The following is a 16,251-nucleotide window of genomic DNA, read 5'->3' as shown; positions in this document are numbered from 1 at the left end:
TATATGCACAGCCCTCCTATCCTGAAACCCGTATTTATTTATTCACAGCAACTGCGGGGCCCAGGAGTCTCTGCCTTGAATTCTGCAAGGCCTTTGACGTGGTCCCATACCACATCCCTTATCTCCTTTAGATCAGCCCTGATGAGAAGGACTTAGGGGTCCTGGTTGATCAAAAACTGAACATGAGCCAGCAAGTATGTGCTTGCATCCCTAAAGGCCAATGGTATCCTGGGCTCCATCACAGGAGGTGCAGCCAGCAGGGCAGGGGATTGTCCCTCTCTGCTTTACCCTCGTGAGGCCCCATGTGGAGCATTTCATCCAGGTGTGGGGCCTCCAGCACAGGAAAGATATGGAGCTGTTGGAGCAGGCCCAGAGGAAGGCCACGAAGAAGGTCCGAGGGCTGGAGCACCTCTGCTATGAAGAAAGCTGAAGGAGATGGGCTAGTTCAGCCTGGAGAAGAGAGGGCTGCAGGGAGATCTCACTGCGGCCTTTCAATATTTAAAGGAGATTTTTTTTCTCCCTGCAACAGCATTTCTGAGGAAATCCTGAGTAAGTGGGAATTGGGAACTGTTACTGGCTCTTTTAGCTGAAAGAAAGGAAAATTGCCTGGGACGGGTATGGTCTGCATCAGGCTGCCCAGGGGGAGCTGCTGGAAGTGGCAGTGTCCTGCACCTTCTCTTGTCCCCAACAGAAATAACTTATTCTGTGCCCAATATGGAGCCTCTTCCCATGCTGCCTGAGCTTCTCCTTTCCTCACAGCATTCCCCAAACGAGCCCGGCTCAGATAGGGACACCTGGCTGACTCTGAACCCCTCGACGCGGGACTTGGTTCCTGTTCTGTTGGGCCACTGTTGGGATTTAGGTCATTTCTGATCCACTTTGGAGGTTGGTTTTCCTTACCAGCCCATGGTGGAGGTCTGTTTGACCCAGTGCCCCACATCTGGGATCAGTGTGGTAACACTTGGTGCCCACAGTCTGTTGAGTATATGTAGATGCATACGCATATAAGTCATCCGTCACAAAGATATTTGCCACTTTACTGGTAACACATTTGTAGTAACCGATAATTTTACTATATAGTTCACAGAATCAAATCCATCGGGGTTGGAAGGGCCCTCTGTGGATCCCCCAGGCCAACTCCCTCTGAAGCAAGTTCCTCAGAGCAGGTCGCACGGGAAAGCATCCCGGTGGGTTTCACTATCTCCAGGAAAAAAGACACCACCACCTCTCTGGACAGTCTGTTCCAGAGCTCTGCCACCCTCACACTAAAGAAGTTATTCCTCGTGCCCCATCCACTCTATCCCCACCATTTTAGTTTCTGATCAGCACTGATCACATCCCCTCTCCCCTCCTCTTCCCCAGGCTGAACAGCCCCAGGGCTCTCAGACTCTCCCCATCAGAAGATGCTCCAGGCCCCCACCATCTCTGCAGCCCTTTGCTGGGCTCTCTCCAGCAGTTCCTTGTCCCCCTTGAACTGGTTAGCCCAGCACTGGGCTCAGTGCTCCAAATGTGGCCTCTCCATGGTGGAGAAGAGGCGAGAATCACCTCCCTCGCCCTGCTGGCCACACTCTGTGCAATGCACCCCAGGGTACCATTGGACTTCTTGGCCACAGGGCACACTGCTGGCTCACGGATAACCTTTGGTCAACTATCAGTCAACTGCTGGTCAACCACTGGTCAACCCCCAGGCCCTTCTCTGCAGAGCTCCTCTCCAGCAGCTCAGCCCTTAGCCTCTACTGATGCACGCAGTTATTCCTCCCCTGCTGTAGGACTCCACACTTGCCCTTGCTGAGGATCACCAGGCTCCTCTCCACCCAACTCTCAGCCTTTCCACATCTCGCTGGATGACAGCACAGCCATCCCACCCAAGTCAACCTTGGGTCGAGACCGCTCTGTCTCCTTTCCCTTGGCAAATAGGGTGAAAAAATGGGAAAATAAATAGTGGAAAATAGGGCAAAATAAGGGATAGCCCTACACGTGCTCCCCAGGAGGTGGCATATCACTCAGGCACAACCACTCAGCACTTTCACAGCTCCAGCCACATTTATTGAGGCCCACAGTCGTGCCCCGTGCCATACTCATTCTGCCAACCCCAGGTGATGTCCAGTACTCAACAAAGAGAGGTCCCATGATGTGGGTTGCTGCACCCCGGGCTTGCAGCAGGATCTGGTGGATGGGGACAGTCCTCACTGCATTATTGTCACCAGGCTCCGCCCACCCTGCAGGATGCAGAAGTACCCAGCAGCCACCTTCTCCTTGTGCATCCCTACATCACCAGCTGTGTTTGGGATATTCTGGGGACACTGTGGCCACGGGACTCCCTCCAGCACTGCTGCCACGTCATGTGCTTAATTCCATCACACAGCATCACCTCCCCATCCACAGCCTTCACTCTGGGCACGGAGATGACCTTAGTCCATCTGTGGGGACATCCCCATGGCCCTGTGGATGCTGCTCCCTCCCGACGATGCACAGCAGCTCCTCCAGCTCCTGCTGCAGCCTCAGGCCCAGCAGCTCCTGCAGCAGCTCCCAGCGTCGGCTGCACGGTTCCACCCCCATGCGTTGCAGTGTCCCCTCCGTCATGCGCAGCAGGGCTCGCCCGGTGACCTCATGCTCAGCTGCCAGAGGTGCCAGGTCCCCGTGTCGTGCACCCAGCCATGCACACACCTCAGGCACCGTCCATTGTGCCGGGGACACCTGTGGTAGGAGGAGAGGGTTGAGCTGCGGGTGTCCCTTTGTCCCCCAGCCCCATGGGAGTTATAGGGTCAGGGTGGCCCCTCTGTGCCACAATCACCTATCCTGCAACATAGCCCTTCTGCCAGCCCTGTGTCAGTGGCTGCATTCACATCCCTGTACGGTCCCCCACTTACCCACTGTGGGGACTGCAGCTACTGCCCTTGGCTCACCTCTTTGTGTAAGCATCCCTTCTGCAGCGCCTCAGCTCCATCCTGTACCCGGGGCTCCATGGGGGGATCCAGTCAGGTGTAGGGGCTCCCTGCCAACAGGGCTGCGATAACTGCAGTGAACACAGACTCCCTCACCTAGTGTAGACTACCCGGTCCGTGCCCCCCCCCCACTCCCCCACCCCAATGCCAAAGCTGGGATGAAGTCCTGGTGCTCAACATGGGGGTGCAGATCCCGGAGCACACAGGAAATGAGATCAGCCCCAGCTCCCCACCCCCTCCACAAATCTGGGGATAAAGAAGGGCACCAGCATGCCCCATTGCTCCCAGCCCAGCCTGGATCCCTTCCCCACCCTCCTCCCCACCACACTCCCCTTCACACCTCTCCCCCAGGTGAAGCACGGACCCGCAGCACTGAAACCAGGAGAGCAAAATAACCTTTGCCCGGGCACTCCCTCTGCGGGCACGCCACAGGGCTGCCAGGGGCACAGCTGCTCTGTGAGCTGACGCCGTGCTCCCCCCTTCCTCTTTGCCTGGCTGCATCCTCCCCATGCAGCTCAGGGGTTGGTGAGACCCTAACCAGCCCCAAGCACAGTGTTTCCTAGGGTCAGAGCATGGCACCAACCTTACTCGTGAGCAGGTGAGGGAGCACTGCAAAGGCTCCTCCATCTCGTGTCCCCATCAGCTGTAGAAAGGGCCCATCTCTGCCTGCATCTGGGGGAAAAGCCCTCAGGTATCTGCACAGATCAGTGCGGGACGCGCACAGCAGCCTCACCCCAACACTGGGAGCGGGCACCAGACCAGGATGAGCCGTAGGGATGAGTCATGTCCCAAAGGCTGCAGCAGCCCTGCCCCACTGAGCTTGCAGGAACCAGTCACTGCCTGCAACAGCCCCCAGGGCTTGTGGTGGGATGGTCGGGGTGCTCGGTCCACCCCCTCCCCTCTCCCCGCAAAGAAGGATTGCATGGAGTTATGCAATTTGCAGCTGCTGGAAGAAAAATGCCACACGTGGCCAGGTGGGCGCAGAGCTTCTAGCACTTGCATGCTGCCACAGCCACGGGAACATGCTCCTACATGCATGGGAACACCAGGGATTGCAGAGCTGACCTACCACCATCCAGCACAGAAGAACAGAATAGTCAGCGTGGATCAGCTCCTGCTCTCCAGCTATCTTCTTCCCCATCTCAAGTCCAAAGAGATGTCTGCATAGAGCTCCACGGCTTGGGCTTGCCCCATTACCTAAACCCGAGGAGAGGAATGGATTCTCAGTCTCAGTGAGGTCTGATAGTGGCTCACAGCGTGGCACCTGCCCATGAGATGCCTTGGTGTGCCACCACAACTTCCCTCTGCTGGGACACCAGCTCTGCTGCTGTGCATGCTTGGCCAAGAAACACACCAGGTATACTAATGCAAAAACAAAGAGCTCCTCCCCGTGTTCTCACTTCCACCCCCAGCCACACCACTGTGCAGCGCTCCCTTCAGTGCAGAGCAGCAGCATTGCGTAAGATTTACAGCCAGGAACAAACAGTCACCACCCATCTCTTCTCTCAGGCTGTGCCAACCCACAGGAGGCTTGCAGGATTGGTTTTCCTTTATACACGGGACCCAAAGGTTTCTGCAGTTTGTTTTGGATGAACCCGTCATCCAAAATCCATCTGGAGCTCAGTGTGGTTTCTGGGCATTGTCTCCCATTTCAGAAAGCAGAGACCCCCACCAACAACCCCCAATAAAACCTCTTCATGCAAACAGATAAGGGGAAAAAAAAAAGAGCAATCCAAACTTGTGTTTTTCTGGTTTATTGAGGCTAACATCGGCGACACTGATTTCTCAGAAGCAATTTGCTCATTCCGATGCTCTTCAGACACTGTGCAGTAAACCTCTTGCTTGGAACCGGGTCAGTCACTTGAGTTTAAAGCCATTCCTGAGAACAGCAGCACGTTAACTCTCAGCTCAGCCTGCTGACGTTCAGCACTTCGTGCACCTCGATGCATCTCCAAACCAAATCTCAATTACTGAAGAATTACAGTTGAGATTAGTGTGGTTACGACGACACTGGAGACTAAGAGATACTAAGAGATGTATTCACTTTTATTCTCCTGGAAGTGGAATAATTTCTTAAGAGTGCGCTCGTTAGCTGACAGTTACCAGCAGAATAGCTAAAAGGTATATACAAAGGCCACCAAAGGTCCTTCCCAAGAAGGACTGTATGTATGTTTTCATTAGTGCATTGAAATGGCATTGCCAGGCACAGGATACGTGAATACTCCTTCAGCAGTCCCCCCATCCCACTACTGAGGGTAGAGCTCCACCAACATTGCATGCCCCTAGAAATGAAGAGGGAAAGAGAAGTCAGAGGAAGCACTGATGGTAACAGTAACACGTAACCACAACCCTTGTTCTGAGGGTACAGCAAAGGACAGTGCAGCACCATTACCTGCCCTCCTGCAGCACACGCAGCAATCAGGCCGTACTGCCCTCCCTCCTTCTTCAGCCTATGGGCAGCAGTAATGGCCAGGCGGCAGCCGGTGGCACCGAATGGATGGCCCAGAGAGAGGGAACCACCCCAGGTGTTGAACTTCTCCAAGGGAGGGGCTCCAACCTACAAGAACACACACACACAGTGACACGCACACATAAAGAGACAGCCTGCCCTCACCACAACAACACAGCACGTGGGCTTGGTAAGTGTTTCTTAGCATGCATGAGTGCTTGGTGACAGCACGAAACTATGCCAAAGGGTTTTACTGCTTCACTGCAGCCTGTGCTGTTTGAAGGCATCCGGAAGGCAATGACATCACCCACTGCCTTAATTCCCAACAGTCACTACAGCAGGTATAGGTCTCTACCTCCTGCTGTCATGAGGAATGCCACCACTCTCACAGAAGCTGTTCAGAATGGGATTTGCTAACCCAGAGTTCAAGAAACATAATGCAAACGCTACAGGGAGATCTCATTGTGGCCTTCCAATACTTGAAGGGAGCAAGGAGGGGGAATGGCTGTTTACGAGGGTAGATAGTGATAGGACAAGGGGGAATGGTTTTAAACTGAGACAGGGGAGGTTTAGGTTGGATATGAGGAGGAAGTTTTTCACCCAGAGAGTGGTGATGCACTGAACAGGTTGCCCAAGGAGGCTGTGGATGCCCCATCCCTGGAGGCATTCAAGGCCAGGCTGGATGTGGCTCTGGGCAGCCTGGTCTGCTGGTTGGTGACTCTGCACATAGCAGGGGGTTGAAACCAGATGGTCATTTTCAACCTTCTGAACCCAGACCATTCTATGATTCTATGACTTCTCCCCGTTGAGCACGACAGAGGCAGTAGCCACACCATGAAATCCAACCATCTGGAGTAGAAATTAAAGATATAAACATCCTGGCAGAGCCCTTACCTTTGACTTCCTGCCCATGTAGTTTTGTGCAAACCAGTCTGAATCCATAGCTTTCATGTTCGCCAGTATCTGCCCCTGAAAAGGAGAGAACAGATGTTACGAATAGCCTGCAGACAGTGCTAACAAACCTGAGATATCCTGAGATTGCCCACAGCCACAAAACATTTTACAGTTAGAGGCAGCCTGGCGTTCCAGCATCACTTACAGCAAAAGCTTCGTGGAATTCAAACACGTCGATATCAGCCATGGTCAGACCAGCCTTCTCTAACACTTTCGGAGTAGCGTATGTTGGACTGATGAAGAAGTAAGAAATAGGAGTCATATATGTTTCTTCCTATGATTATTCCCCTTTTTCCAAGCCAGCTAACATCCCTTCTCCCTAGGATGCACAGTACGGCCTTTGTGCTGGTGTGCTAGTATGAACTGTTAGGAGATGCTCTTCACCATCACCACCTACCCCAGTAGCAGTTGGTCCTTCGGATCCTGGGACACGTAGACAAAATCCCTGCACAAAACAAATGCTATCAGTAACAGAAAGAGGAGAAAGAAGCAAAAGCAGGCTTCGGACCCCACATGCAGCAGTCCCTTTTTTTTTTACCTTAGGTAGGCCTTGGGTTTATACCCTAGTGCCAAAGCCTTCTCTTCAGACATGAGCAGCATCGCTGAGGCACCGTCCGTCTACAAGAAGCAGACAAACCCATAAGGTCACAGCCCCAAGAGCAAGCACACACCACACAGAACAAGCCTGACAGCCCTCCTGAAGAGTACCCAAATGTAATTAGAGCTCCCAGGCTCCGTCACAGCACTGCAAGATCTCTAGAGCTGGTTTTGCTATTGCATCCCAGTCGTTTGCCTTGCCTAACTGAATCCTATGAAGTCTCAGGAACTGGGAGTGAGATACACCCCCACCTAATTTAAAGAACTACTTTGGACTTCGGTGTGACTGATGGTTGGATTTGATGTCATTTTGAAGGTGTTTTCCAGCCAAAGTGATTTTATGATTCTATGTAAAGGGCTGTCTTAAAAAGCATTAGAAAATCAAGAGTTATGCAGCAGAGAGCATCACCAGAGATGTGCTATAGAAATCTCTCCTTTTGCTCTGCAGAGGGTAAGCCTTCAAGTGACAAGCTCAGTCTAAAAAACTGCTAACTTCCAGACTTACAATGCAATCAATCCCATCAGGGACAGAACTTCTATGTATGCCTTTGAACCATCAACTCTGTGCTTTTCAACAGACAACTACAGCAAAGCAAAGAGGTAAAACCAGACAAAATGTCAGGGTTCAGTTCTTGACAACCACTTCACCCTGCTGGCTCACACAGGTCTTACCAGGAAGGACGAGTTGGCAGCTGTGACAGTTCCATAGGGCTTGACAAAAGCTGGCTTCAGTTTGCTCATCTGCTCCAGGGAGGATGGACGGATCCCATTGTCTTTGGTAACTGTATCTTTGCCTGTGGATAAATTTTAAGAAAAGAAATATAAGTAAGCAGCATATATGAACATTAGGATTCCAGAAAAAAAAGAAATAAAAGCACAAAAATGTCCTTTTTATGACACATTGGAGGAAGAAAAGGGGAAAATCTGTGGGATCGGGACATTTAACATGGCTGAAGAAACAATACTTAAAACTGAAGCTACTTTACTTCTCCTCTAAAGACTGAAATACAAGGAAGTGCTGCAGACTCTTTACTGTAAGGAAAAAAATCAGCACACTGCAAATCCAGCTGATAAAAGACTACATTCAGCTTCCAATGCCTACATTGGAGAACTGAGTCTAAATCAGTATATGCTTATATGTCAAGATTCGAGGAAGTAAAAGCACTGGAAATAATCAGATCACAGGAATCAAAGAATCATAGAATGGCCTGGGTTGAAAAGGACCACAGTGATCATCTGGTTTCAACCCCCGTGCTGTGTGCAGGGTCACCAACCAGCAGAGCAGGCTGCCAGAGAGTTAAAATACAAAACCTATCCTGAATGTGAAGAATCAAACCTCAGCGTTTCATCTCCTCTTCTAAATGAAGTATTTCTTTACCAAACTAGTGCATGCTAGCAATAGGTGCTCTTTCACCTGGCACTTTGAAGGGCACCACATCGAGGAGCAAGCCTTCATCCTGGGCTTTCTTGGCAAGTGTGTGTGAACGGAGGGCATACTCATCTTGCTCCACACGGGAGATCGCAAAAGCAGCAGCCAAGCGGTCAGCAGAGTGCCCCATAGTCTCACTGGTGGAGAACTCTGCCACAGCTGGTAGCTACAAAGCAAGACACAAAGTCAGCACGCAGTACAGCTGCCCTACAGTGGTTACAGGTGGTTTATGAAACACACTCGAACAAGGACTCCCCTTTTTGGGACAAGATTCAACTCCGCGTCAAACGCTCCCACAAGCAAAATGAGAGACATGGGGTGAGTTCAGCTCAGCTTTTACTCTTCCAAAAGCACACAAGAAATCCCTGAGTGGATTGAAGTCCACAACTTTCATTTTGGACTTGGGATCTCATTAGTGCTACACCGTGCTTCCCTGCAGTCCAGCCAAAGGAGGCCAGAGCAGCAGGGATATGCACAGCTTTCTTGGGACAAATTCAGAGGTGGTGGAAGGAACTGCTTCTCCTTCTTGTCTCTATCGTGCCTTAATTCACCTCATTCAGAGGGCTACCAGAGTGGCTCCTGTCCCATTAACCAGCAGGCTACTAATTCCCATTAGGGAAGCTGAACACGTCCAGCAGGATTTGGCTGGGAACAGCAAGCATAACACATATTTCAGATGCATTAATCAAACAATAAGCATATTAACATGCCAAGGATTCCCTTTTCTGTGCATGTCGCTTCTCTTATTTAGGAAATAAGAACTCCTCCGATGCATTACAACCATTTCACAATCTTCATATTGATGGAATAAGGCTTCCACTTAGTAGCCTCCAGCACACAGCTCTGCTAGGAGCTGCAGAAAGAGGAGGAGGTCCCAAATGCTGAAATAAGTTGGGTTACTGAAGACCAACACATAAGGAGACAAGGTAAAAACAAAGTGGAGTCACGAGTGCTATAAGCTGCACTTATCAACTTAGTTTTAACTCACATCACAGTACAGAGAGCTGATATAGGAGAGTGAAAGGCAATCACCTTAGCCCTTATTATTTATGCCCTCCAGTGAGGCTAAAAACATATCTGAGCCACTGTGCATTATACCTCCCTGCAAAATAATTTAGCTTTAGTGTCTACGTGCCTGAAAACATTACCTCAGGAGCAAAGTAGTTAGGGCGAATTTTGGAAATCAGGGCAAGCTTTTGGCCCAGGGTTTTGGCTCGGTTCAGGGTGAGCAAAGTCTTCCTCATCTTTCTGCTGTGACGAATGGGAACGTCTGACATCAGCTCCACACCTCCTGCTACGACGACGTCACACTGTCCAGCTGCTATCAAACCTATGCCTGCAGGATAAGAGGTTCCCATGAGAGCTGCAGAAGTAATGCTTACCCATCGGTGCCTACACAGCTAATTTTATTGCCTTCTCCAGCCACTGGCTTCAGCCGTGTTATACAGCATGTGCTTAATGAGATGATGAACAAACATGCTTTGCTTCCAATTCTCTGTCCCACACAGCAGCTGGAAGAAGAGCATCCCCAGTAAATCAAGATACTAACTCAATCTTTGTCTTCCATTCTGCCCAGGCTGACAGCAAGCTGAAAGGCAGCAACTTCCTCATCAAGATTCTGTCTTTTCCTCCCAGGCAAACACGAATGCTGAGCGGACACTATGGCTGAATATAAACAGTATGAAGCTGCTGGCAGGCCTACTGCAGATACTCAGTTTGTGTTGCATTTTGTTGGCTCAAAATCTTTCCTTCCACTCCAGAACTTCTTCAGATCCTTAGTTATAGTCACTAAGCACCACAAGCCAGATGAGGGATGGGAGAGTTGCTAAGCTCAGTCTCAAACCACAGCTTGTTCCTCCAGCCAACATACCTGTGGTCATAGCCTGGTTTGAAGAAATGCAAGCCATGGTGACTGTATGGGCTGGAGTTTTGTCAGAGAAGCCAGCACCCAAAGCAGCCTATGAGTAACAAGAAATGGCTGTTAAAACATAGATATTTTGCTCAACAGGGCCAGAGCTGCCTTCTGCCCAGTAACACACCTTTGCAGACTAAGCTGAAAACAAGTACACCAAGTTTCTACTCAGCCAATTACTGCAGCAGCACTTCCCCCCCTCCCCCTCGCCTCCCTGGGAACAGGAGAATGCAGCTGCCCACCTCTCAGGGCTCTCAAGCCATGTAGACAATCCCCAGGAACAACCTCATCACACAACTCACCATTTCAAAGGAGCTTTCAAATACAGAGAATCGTCCTTTATTCACATTATTTGCAAAAGTGGCACGTGAGAAGAATTATTTAGAACCCTCAGTACAAGGCACTGTGTTGCTTTCAACAGAACAGAGAACATTTCCTACAGTTTGGAAAGCTGTGTCTCATTCGACCCAACCTCCTAGCACAGAATTGCTCACACCATGACCTTCCCTAGTTGAGACGTGGCCAACTAGTTTAAAGTTCAGCAGTTGCTCCAAGTTAAAATTAAACCACAGTCCCATCTGACTGGCAGGTGACCAAAGCAACTATTTGCATATACAAGGATAAAACTGCTGGCAGAACCCAGAGCCTCACAATCTAAGTGTTTTCAGCATGTGTTATGTAATGGCTTAGCCTGGTTGATGAGAACAACTGAAAAATCACATGCCACCTCCATAACACTCCTTCAGTGGATCAATTTCTTCCTGTGTCTCATATGCAAACTATATTTTTTGCTCTCAAAGGAACAACTGAGCTGCTTCATTTCAATTCATTTCCGTGCTGCATCTGATCAGCCAACTAAAATAAATACAAAGCAATCTATCACAGCACGCTCGGCTCCTCTCAAGCACTTCTGACAAGCCAGCAATTGAGTCCAATTGGTCATTTCAGGGAAGAATCAAGCAGAGGCTTCACAGAATCAAAATGCATTTGACCTATGGCAGATTCCCACGCAGTTATTTGTTAAGACAGCAGTGCACAAATAGCCTGTACTACAAACACACTGTTCCAGAACTTTTTGTAAGGGGTTTATTATCTTCTTACTAGCTGCTGAAATCCAGCTTAAAGAAGATAAGCTGCACATCACCCACCTCTCTGGCAACATTGCTTGTTTTCACTTCCTGGATAACTGTGCCATACACAATGTAATCAACAACATCCCTTGGGACACTGGTTCTGTTCAGCAACCCCCTAAAGAGAAGACAGAAACAAGTAGAATTTGCAGCACGTGAGCAATGGCCTTGCCTCTACCATCAAGCTTCTACCTTCCACTGGCTCGCCTGGAGAACAAGGCAACGGTGGAGCAACATCTGCTGCCCAAATTCATAAGGAATCTTGCTTGTATGTATACTTAATAACAAGTGCAATTGAGTACAGACTGCAAAAAATCATAGCAATAATGCTACTATAAATAGTCATAGATTGGCCTGGGTTGAAAAGGACCACAATGATCATCTGGTTTCAACCCCCTGCTATGTGCAGGGTCGCCAACCAGCAGACCAGGCTGCCCAGAGCCACATCCAGCCTGGCCTTGAATGCCTCCAGGGATGGGGCATCCACAGCCTCCTTGGGCAACCTGTTCAGTACGTCACCACCCTCTGGGGGAAAAACTTCCTCCTCATATCCAACCTAAACCTGCCCTGTCTCAGTTTAAGACCATTCCCCCTTATCCTATCACTGTCCACCCTCGTAAACAGCCGTTAAATGATGACATAACTTCATGAAACCAGTTCCTATTTCCCTCCAGAAGTGGTTGTTAGCATATTCCCCAATTTGAGCCTTCCAACATCAAATTAATGGAAGAACGCCTTAGAGATAACAAAATCAATTACCTTTGGTGTAGGAACATATAAAGCTCCCATAAAGAGACAGAGAAAACGAGCAGTCTGTTTTCAGAGCTCATTAGGAAAACATTGTCATGATGTTTGGACAAATTATGCAAATATACCAACACAGGAAATCCCACTGTAGGGAGTGATTAAGAACAGTGGGATTCAAACATAGTTTAATGCACTACAAGCACCAAATAAAAAGGAAATTCAGTTTACTTACTGCAGTGCTGCTCGGGCTAAGTCATGGGGCATGAGATCTGCATAGCTGGAAGTAAAAAAAGAAAAGCAAAAGTTTAAGTGATAGAAAGCCATAGAAAATGACTTAACCCAACACTGTAAGCACACAGCTGCACAGAACAGGTGATTTGAAATGCTCCAGTGCATTTGTAATGAAACACTTCACACCCCCAGCTGTGAAAACTAATTGTGGATAGGTCAGCACAGACTCACTATGCTACAAGCACTGTAAAGCAGAACAAAGAGACCCACATCCACCCTCAGGTGGGTCTGCTCCTAAATTTAACTGAATTTGTGGAGTTAAGAGTAGATTCTTTATGCCTGTCCTGATGGCTTTGAGAAATGCATTGCTCTGTATGCTACACGTGCATCATCAAAGGTTTCCTCTGGATGTGCAGCACTGACTCTCATTCTCTGTAGAATTCATTCCCTGGGCAATCTTCAGATCACACTTCTTCAGAAAATAAGATGGAATAGGCTGCCAGCAATCTCACTCATTGCCAGTTCAGCACTTTCAGGCATTAAAGAAATAACTACATGAAGATGAACAAGCAAGCCCATTCTCTTCCCACAGAAAGATTCCACTACCAACCAGGTGAGCATGTGTTTTCTCATGCTCTACTTACGAGGTGCCAGACTGCAAGAACGGAATACGGACGCCCTCCACCACAACAATGTTCTTCACCCCACTTTTGGCTAAGGTCTTCTTACTCTTAGGCTGAACAGCTAAAAGGGAAGCATACTTAACTATTACCAAGCAAGCTTAGAGCTGTTAAAACTAAGAGAAAACAAGGGAAAACATTCTCTTTTGGTGCACGAGTCAAAAGCATTGCAGGAAGAACACCCACGTTGTAATCTTGTCTCTGGTTAATTAGGTGATCTATAGAAATGGTTTGACAGCTCAGCATTTCCCCCATCAGCACAGAGATTATCATAGACAGCTGTGCCAAGGCAACAGCACTGCTGAGAATAAATGCATGCAACTCCTAGTCTCCATTATCACTGGTAAGAGCAGTGCAGGAAGAGATGCATCTAAAAATGGTGCACAGCTTACAGTACAAATGAAGCAGAGCAACCTGAAAGCCCTGCAGCCAGAGTTAGACTTCACAGTCTCTCACTAATAAACAGCAGACAACGATCCACCTTACAAAGTAACTACTTATGTCTGTGCTCTTACTGCACAGTAAAGGTGACATAAGTCATGATAAATCAACACACAGTTCAATAAATAACTAACTTGTATTTCCATAGCAAAGCAGGAGAAAAGATGCATACAGTTGCTGCAGGTAACTTGTCACTTTAAGGTACCCAATTATTTCAGGATCAAAACAAAGCAGTGCCACAATATAGCACCATTCAACAGGCCACTGTCAGAGCTCTTTTGGAATGATAATTAACAGAGTTCAATGAGAATTTCCTAACCTACCCAGATGTGCAAATCATAACGAGCACATCCAGCAGCATGGGGTAACTCCATTTGCAAACCATTAAAGGACAAAAACAGATTAAATCTGGCTAAATAGCCTGCTGAGTGAGTAAACACACAAGTATGAAACTGCAGCATTGTTCATGGGTTCTTTTGGTTGCTTGTTTTTTACAAGGCTCCCTGTGCAAATCCAAGGAGGTAAAAGGAAACTACAGCTTAGGTTCTTTTCCCAAATCCAGGCAGCTGAAAGTATTAGTCACTTGAGCAAGCACGCAATCAATATTAGAGCCCCACAGCACTCCAACTGTTCAGTGAGAAGCACAGCTAAATAATCCCTGTAACTGTGTGCTCTCAGCAGCTCTGCTGAGACCTGAGTCTCACTGGACTTCAGAGCTAACTCCACAATGTCCTCCTAGTCGAGGACAATTCCCTCTTCTCCAGGGAAAGAGGTCTGGTTACATCCAGTTTATAACTTCCTAGCTTAGCTTCTCAGATTAGACTCTAGAAAATCAGGTGAGGGTGTGCTGTGAGCTCTGGAATGGGCACATTTTTAGGGATGAGAGGCACCCAGGTGTTTGGAGCATTCCACCACGTTGTTTTGCTTGGAGTTTTACTTCTTTACAACTTTCAAAGGGCACTCTTGATCTGCAGCTGTCTGCACTGCATTTCTGAGATGTGTGCCTGGAAAAGGGAAGCACAGCCTTCTAGCACAGATCCAATGGGATCTCTGGTGCTTTCACTTTACCTGGAGCTTGTAACTGTGAAGAGCAGCTGAGTGATCGAGCAACTGAAAAACAAAACAAAAGGAAGGAAAAGGAACAGTCAAATCTTAAGTGTCAAAACCATTTCTGGTTTCTATAAGAAATGTTAAAATACAGTCACAGTGAGACAACTGCACTTAAGTATCAGTAAGATATTCCTTGTTCATAAACATGACAGTTCATATTACCAGTTAGCATGAGAGTCTTCCCATACGTGGGAAGGAGAAATACATCAACAGTGGAATTAGTTCCTTAAGAAACAGATGACAACGGAAGAAAAATTCAACTACAAGCATCCACTCAAAGGTTAACACTTAAAAAGAACATTACAACCTGACAAGTCAAGGTTTTAATAAATGTAAACATACTTACAGACCCTGACGGCCCATGCTGAGGAAGCAGGGAGGTTTCGGATGGTATGGGTCAGCATAGAAGTCATTTTGATATCTAGAGGTGGAGAAAGGCTGTTACTAGTCCACTCTGATCTATTTGGAATAATTTCAAGGGAAATAATCTGCTTGCTTCACACAGAGCCAAAGAAAGGGAAGAAACAGAAGCTGATCCAAGAGTAGCAAAGGCACAGAGATGACTTTCTGTTACACCTCTTGAACAGCATCTAACAGATTTAGTGACTGGCTTGTGACTGCAGCCTGCTAATACCCCTGTAAATAAACACTTATCTCCTGGAGGACCCAGCTCTGATCTGTCAGCAGCTGGCAGTTTTAGATTCCCCCCTCAATAACTATTCCACCACTTCCCCCCCCGGAATATTGTCCCAGAGCCCAGCCAACGTCACCACCAGTGTGATCCTCCTGACGCACTCACCTTGGCACAATTTCACACCACTACCTTTAACTTTAACCCCAATTACTCTCATTGGGCATCCCCACGGGAAGCAGAACAATATCCCACACGGCACTCCGCTTTAAAGATCCCTTCCAACTCAAACGATTCCATGACTCCCTCTGGCTACACTGGCATCCCACAAGCCAATTTCAGACTTCTCACATGGATAAAGACCCCCAAACCAGACCTCCTCCCTTCTCTATCATCCCTCTCTGTCCCCTTTCCTCCTCCTCCTTTGCCCATGTCCCACAGCAGTTCCCACATACCCCATCCCAACCCCACACAGCCACCCTCCCCACCATACAAGCACAGCCCTCATGGATTTCACTCCCCTAAAGGCATAACACCCTTCTTTTTTTTTTTTTTTCCAGTAACCCTCAGGGACCTCAAGGAGACACCTCAATGCTCACAGTGACCCAGAACCCACAACACCTGCCCTGCCTGCACAGCAGCCCCTACACCCCCACACGTACACACGTAGCATGACCCACACAGTCCTCCCACACCCCATCCTCACACCCCACACGCATTCCTAGGCCGCACCCACACACAAACCCCCGATACCCACTCCCAACAACCAACAACCCCAATCCTCCCCCAAACTCCACATTCCTTACCCCACACGAACCCCTACTTCCCCTCATAAATCGCTATTTCCCCCCATAAATCACAATTTCCCCTCACGACCCCCTCAACGCTCTCCCACCTCCGTCTGCGCTCCCCCCGCGCCGCCCTCTCAGTGCCGCCGCCGCCGCCGGCTGCCCTCAGGAAGGCCCCCTCCCCGCCTTCAGGGCTGCCCCACTATC

The 16,251-nt window shown here is 48.7% G+C and overlaps 1 protein-coding gene and 2 non-coding genes across 3 annotated transcripts; all 3 read right to left on the bottom strand.

Moving 5' to 3' along the window:
* Positions 1 to 2,024: 2,024 nt before the first annotated feature.
* On the bottom strand, positions 2,025 to 3,327 carry LOC121110416. The gene is made up of 3 exons (XR_005858623.2): positions 3,286 to 3,327; positions 2,907 to 3,016; positions 2,025 to 2,697 (listed from the first exon to the last, which is right to left on the bottom strand). It is a non-coding gene; the product is annotated as a sterile alpha motif domain-containing protein 12-like (transcript).
* A 1,366-nt stretch (positions 3,328 to 4,693) lies between these two features.
* Positions 4,694 to 16,225, bottom strand: HADHB (hydroxyacyl-CoA dehydrogenase/3-ketoacyl-CoA thiolase/enoyl-CoA hydratase (trifunctional protein), beta subunit). Its single transcript, NM_001389485.2, has 16 exons — positions 16,152 to 16,225; positions 14,972 to 15,046; positions 14,584 to 14,625; positions 13,039 to 13,138; positions 12,396 to 12,440; positions 11,435 to 11,534; positions 10,245 to 10,332; positions 9,523 to 9,710; positions 8,360 to 8,540; positions 7,618 to 7,739; positions 6,887 to 6,966; positions 6,746 to 6,793; positions 6,494 to 6,581; positions 6,289 to 6,363; positions 5,338 to 5,502; positions 4,694 to 5,227 (listed from the first exon to the last, which is right to left on the bottom strand). Exons 2-16 carry the CDS (start codon positions 15,036 to 15,038, stop codon positions 5,192 to 5,194), a joined length of 1,425 nt encoding a protein of 474 aa, NP_001376414.1. The 5' UTR covers positions 15,039 to 15,046; positions 16,152 to 16,225; the 3' UTR covers positions 4,694 to 5,191.
* On the bottom strand, positions 8,454 to 8,555 carry MIR6578 (microRNA 6578). The gene has a single exon (NR_105445.1). It is a non-coding gene; the product is annotated as a microRNA 6578 (primary transcript).
* Positions 16,226 to 16,251: the final 26 nt, after the last annotated feature.

The sequence above is a fragment of the Gallus gallus genome, chromosome 3 (genome assembly GCF_016699485.2).
Source record: "Gallus gallus isolate bGalGal1 chromosome 3, bGalGal1.mat.broiler.GRCg7b, whole genome shotgun sequence".
Lineage (NCBI taxonomy): Eukaryota > Metazoa > Chordata > Aves > Galliformes > Phasianidae > Gallus > Gallus gallus.
The sequence above is the reverse complement of the archived record's forward strand: the minus strand, read 5'-3'. Positions and strand labels throughout refer to the sequence as shown.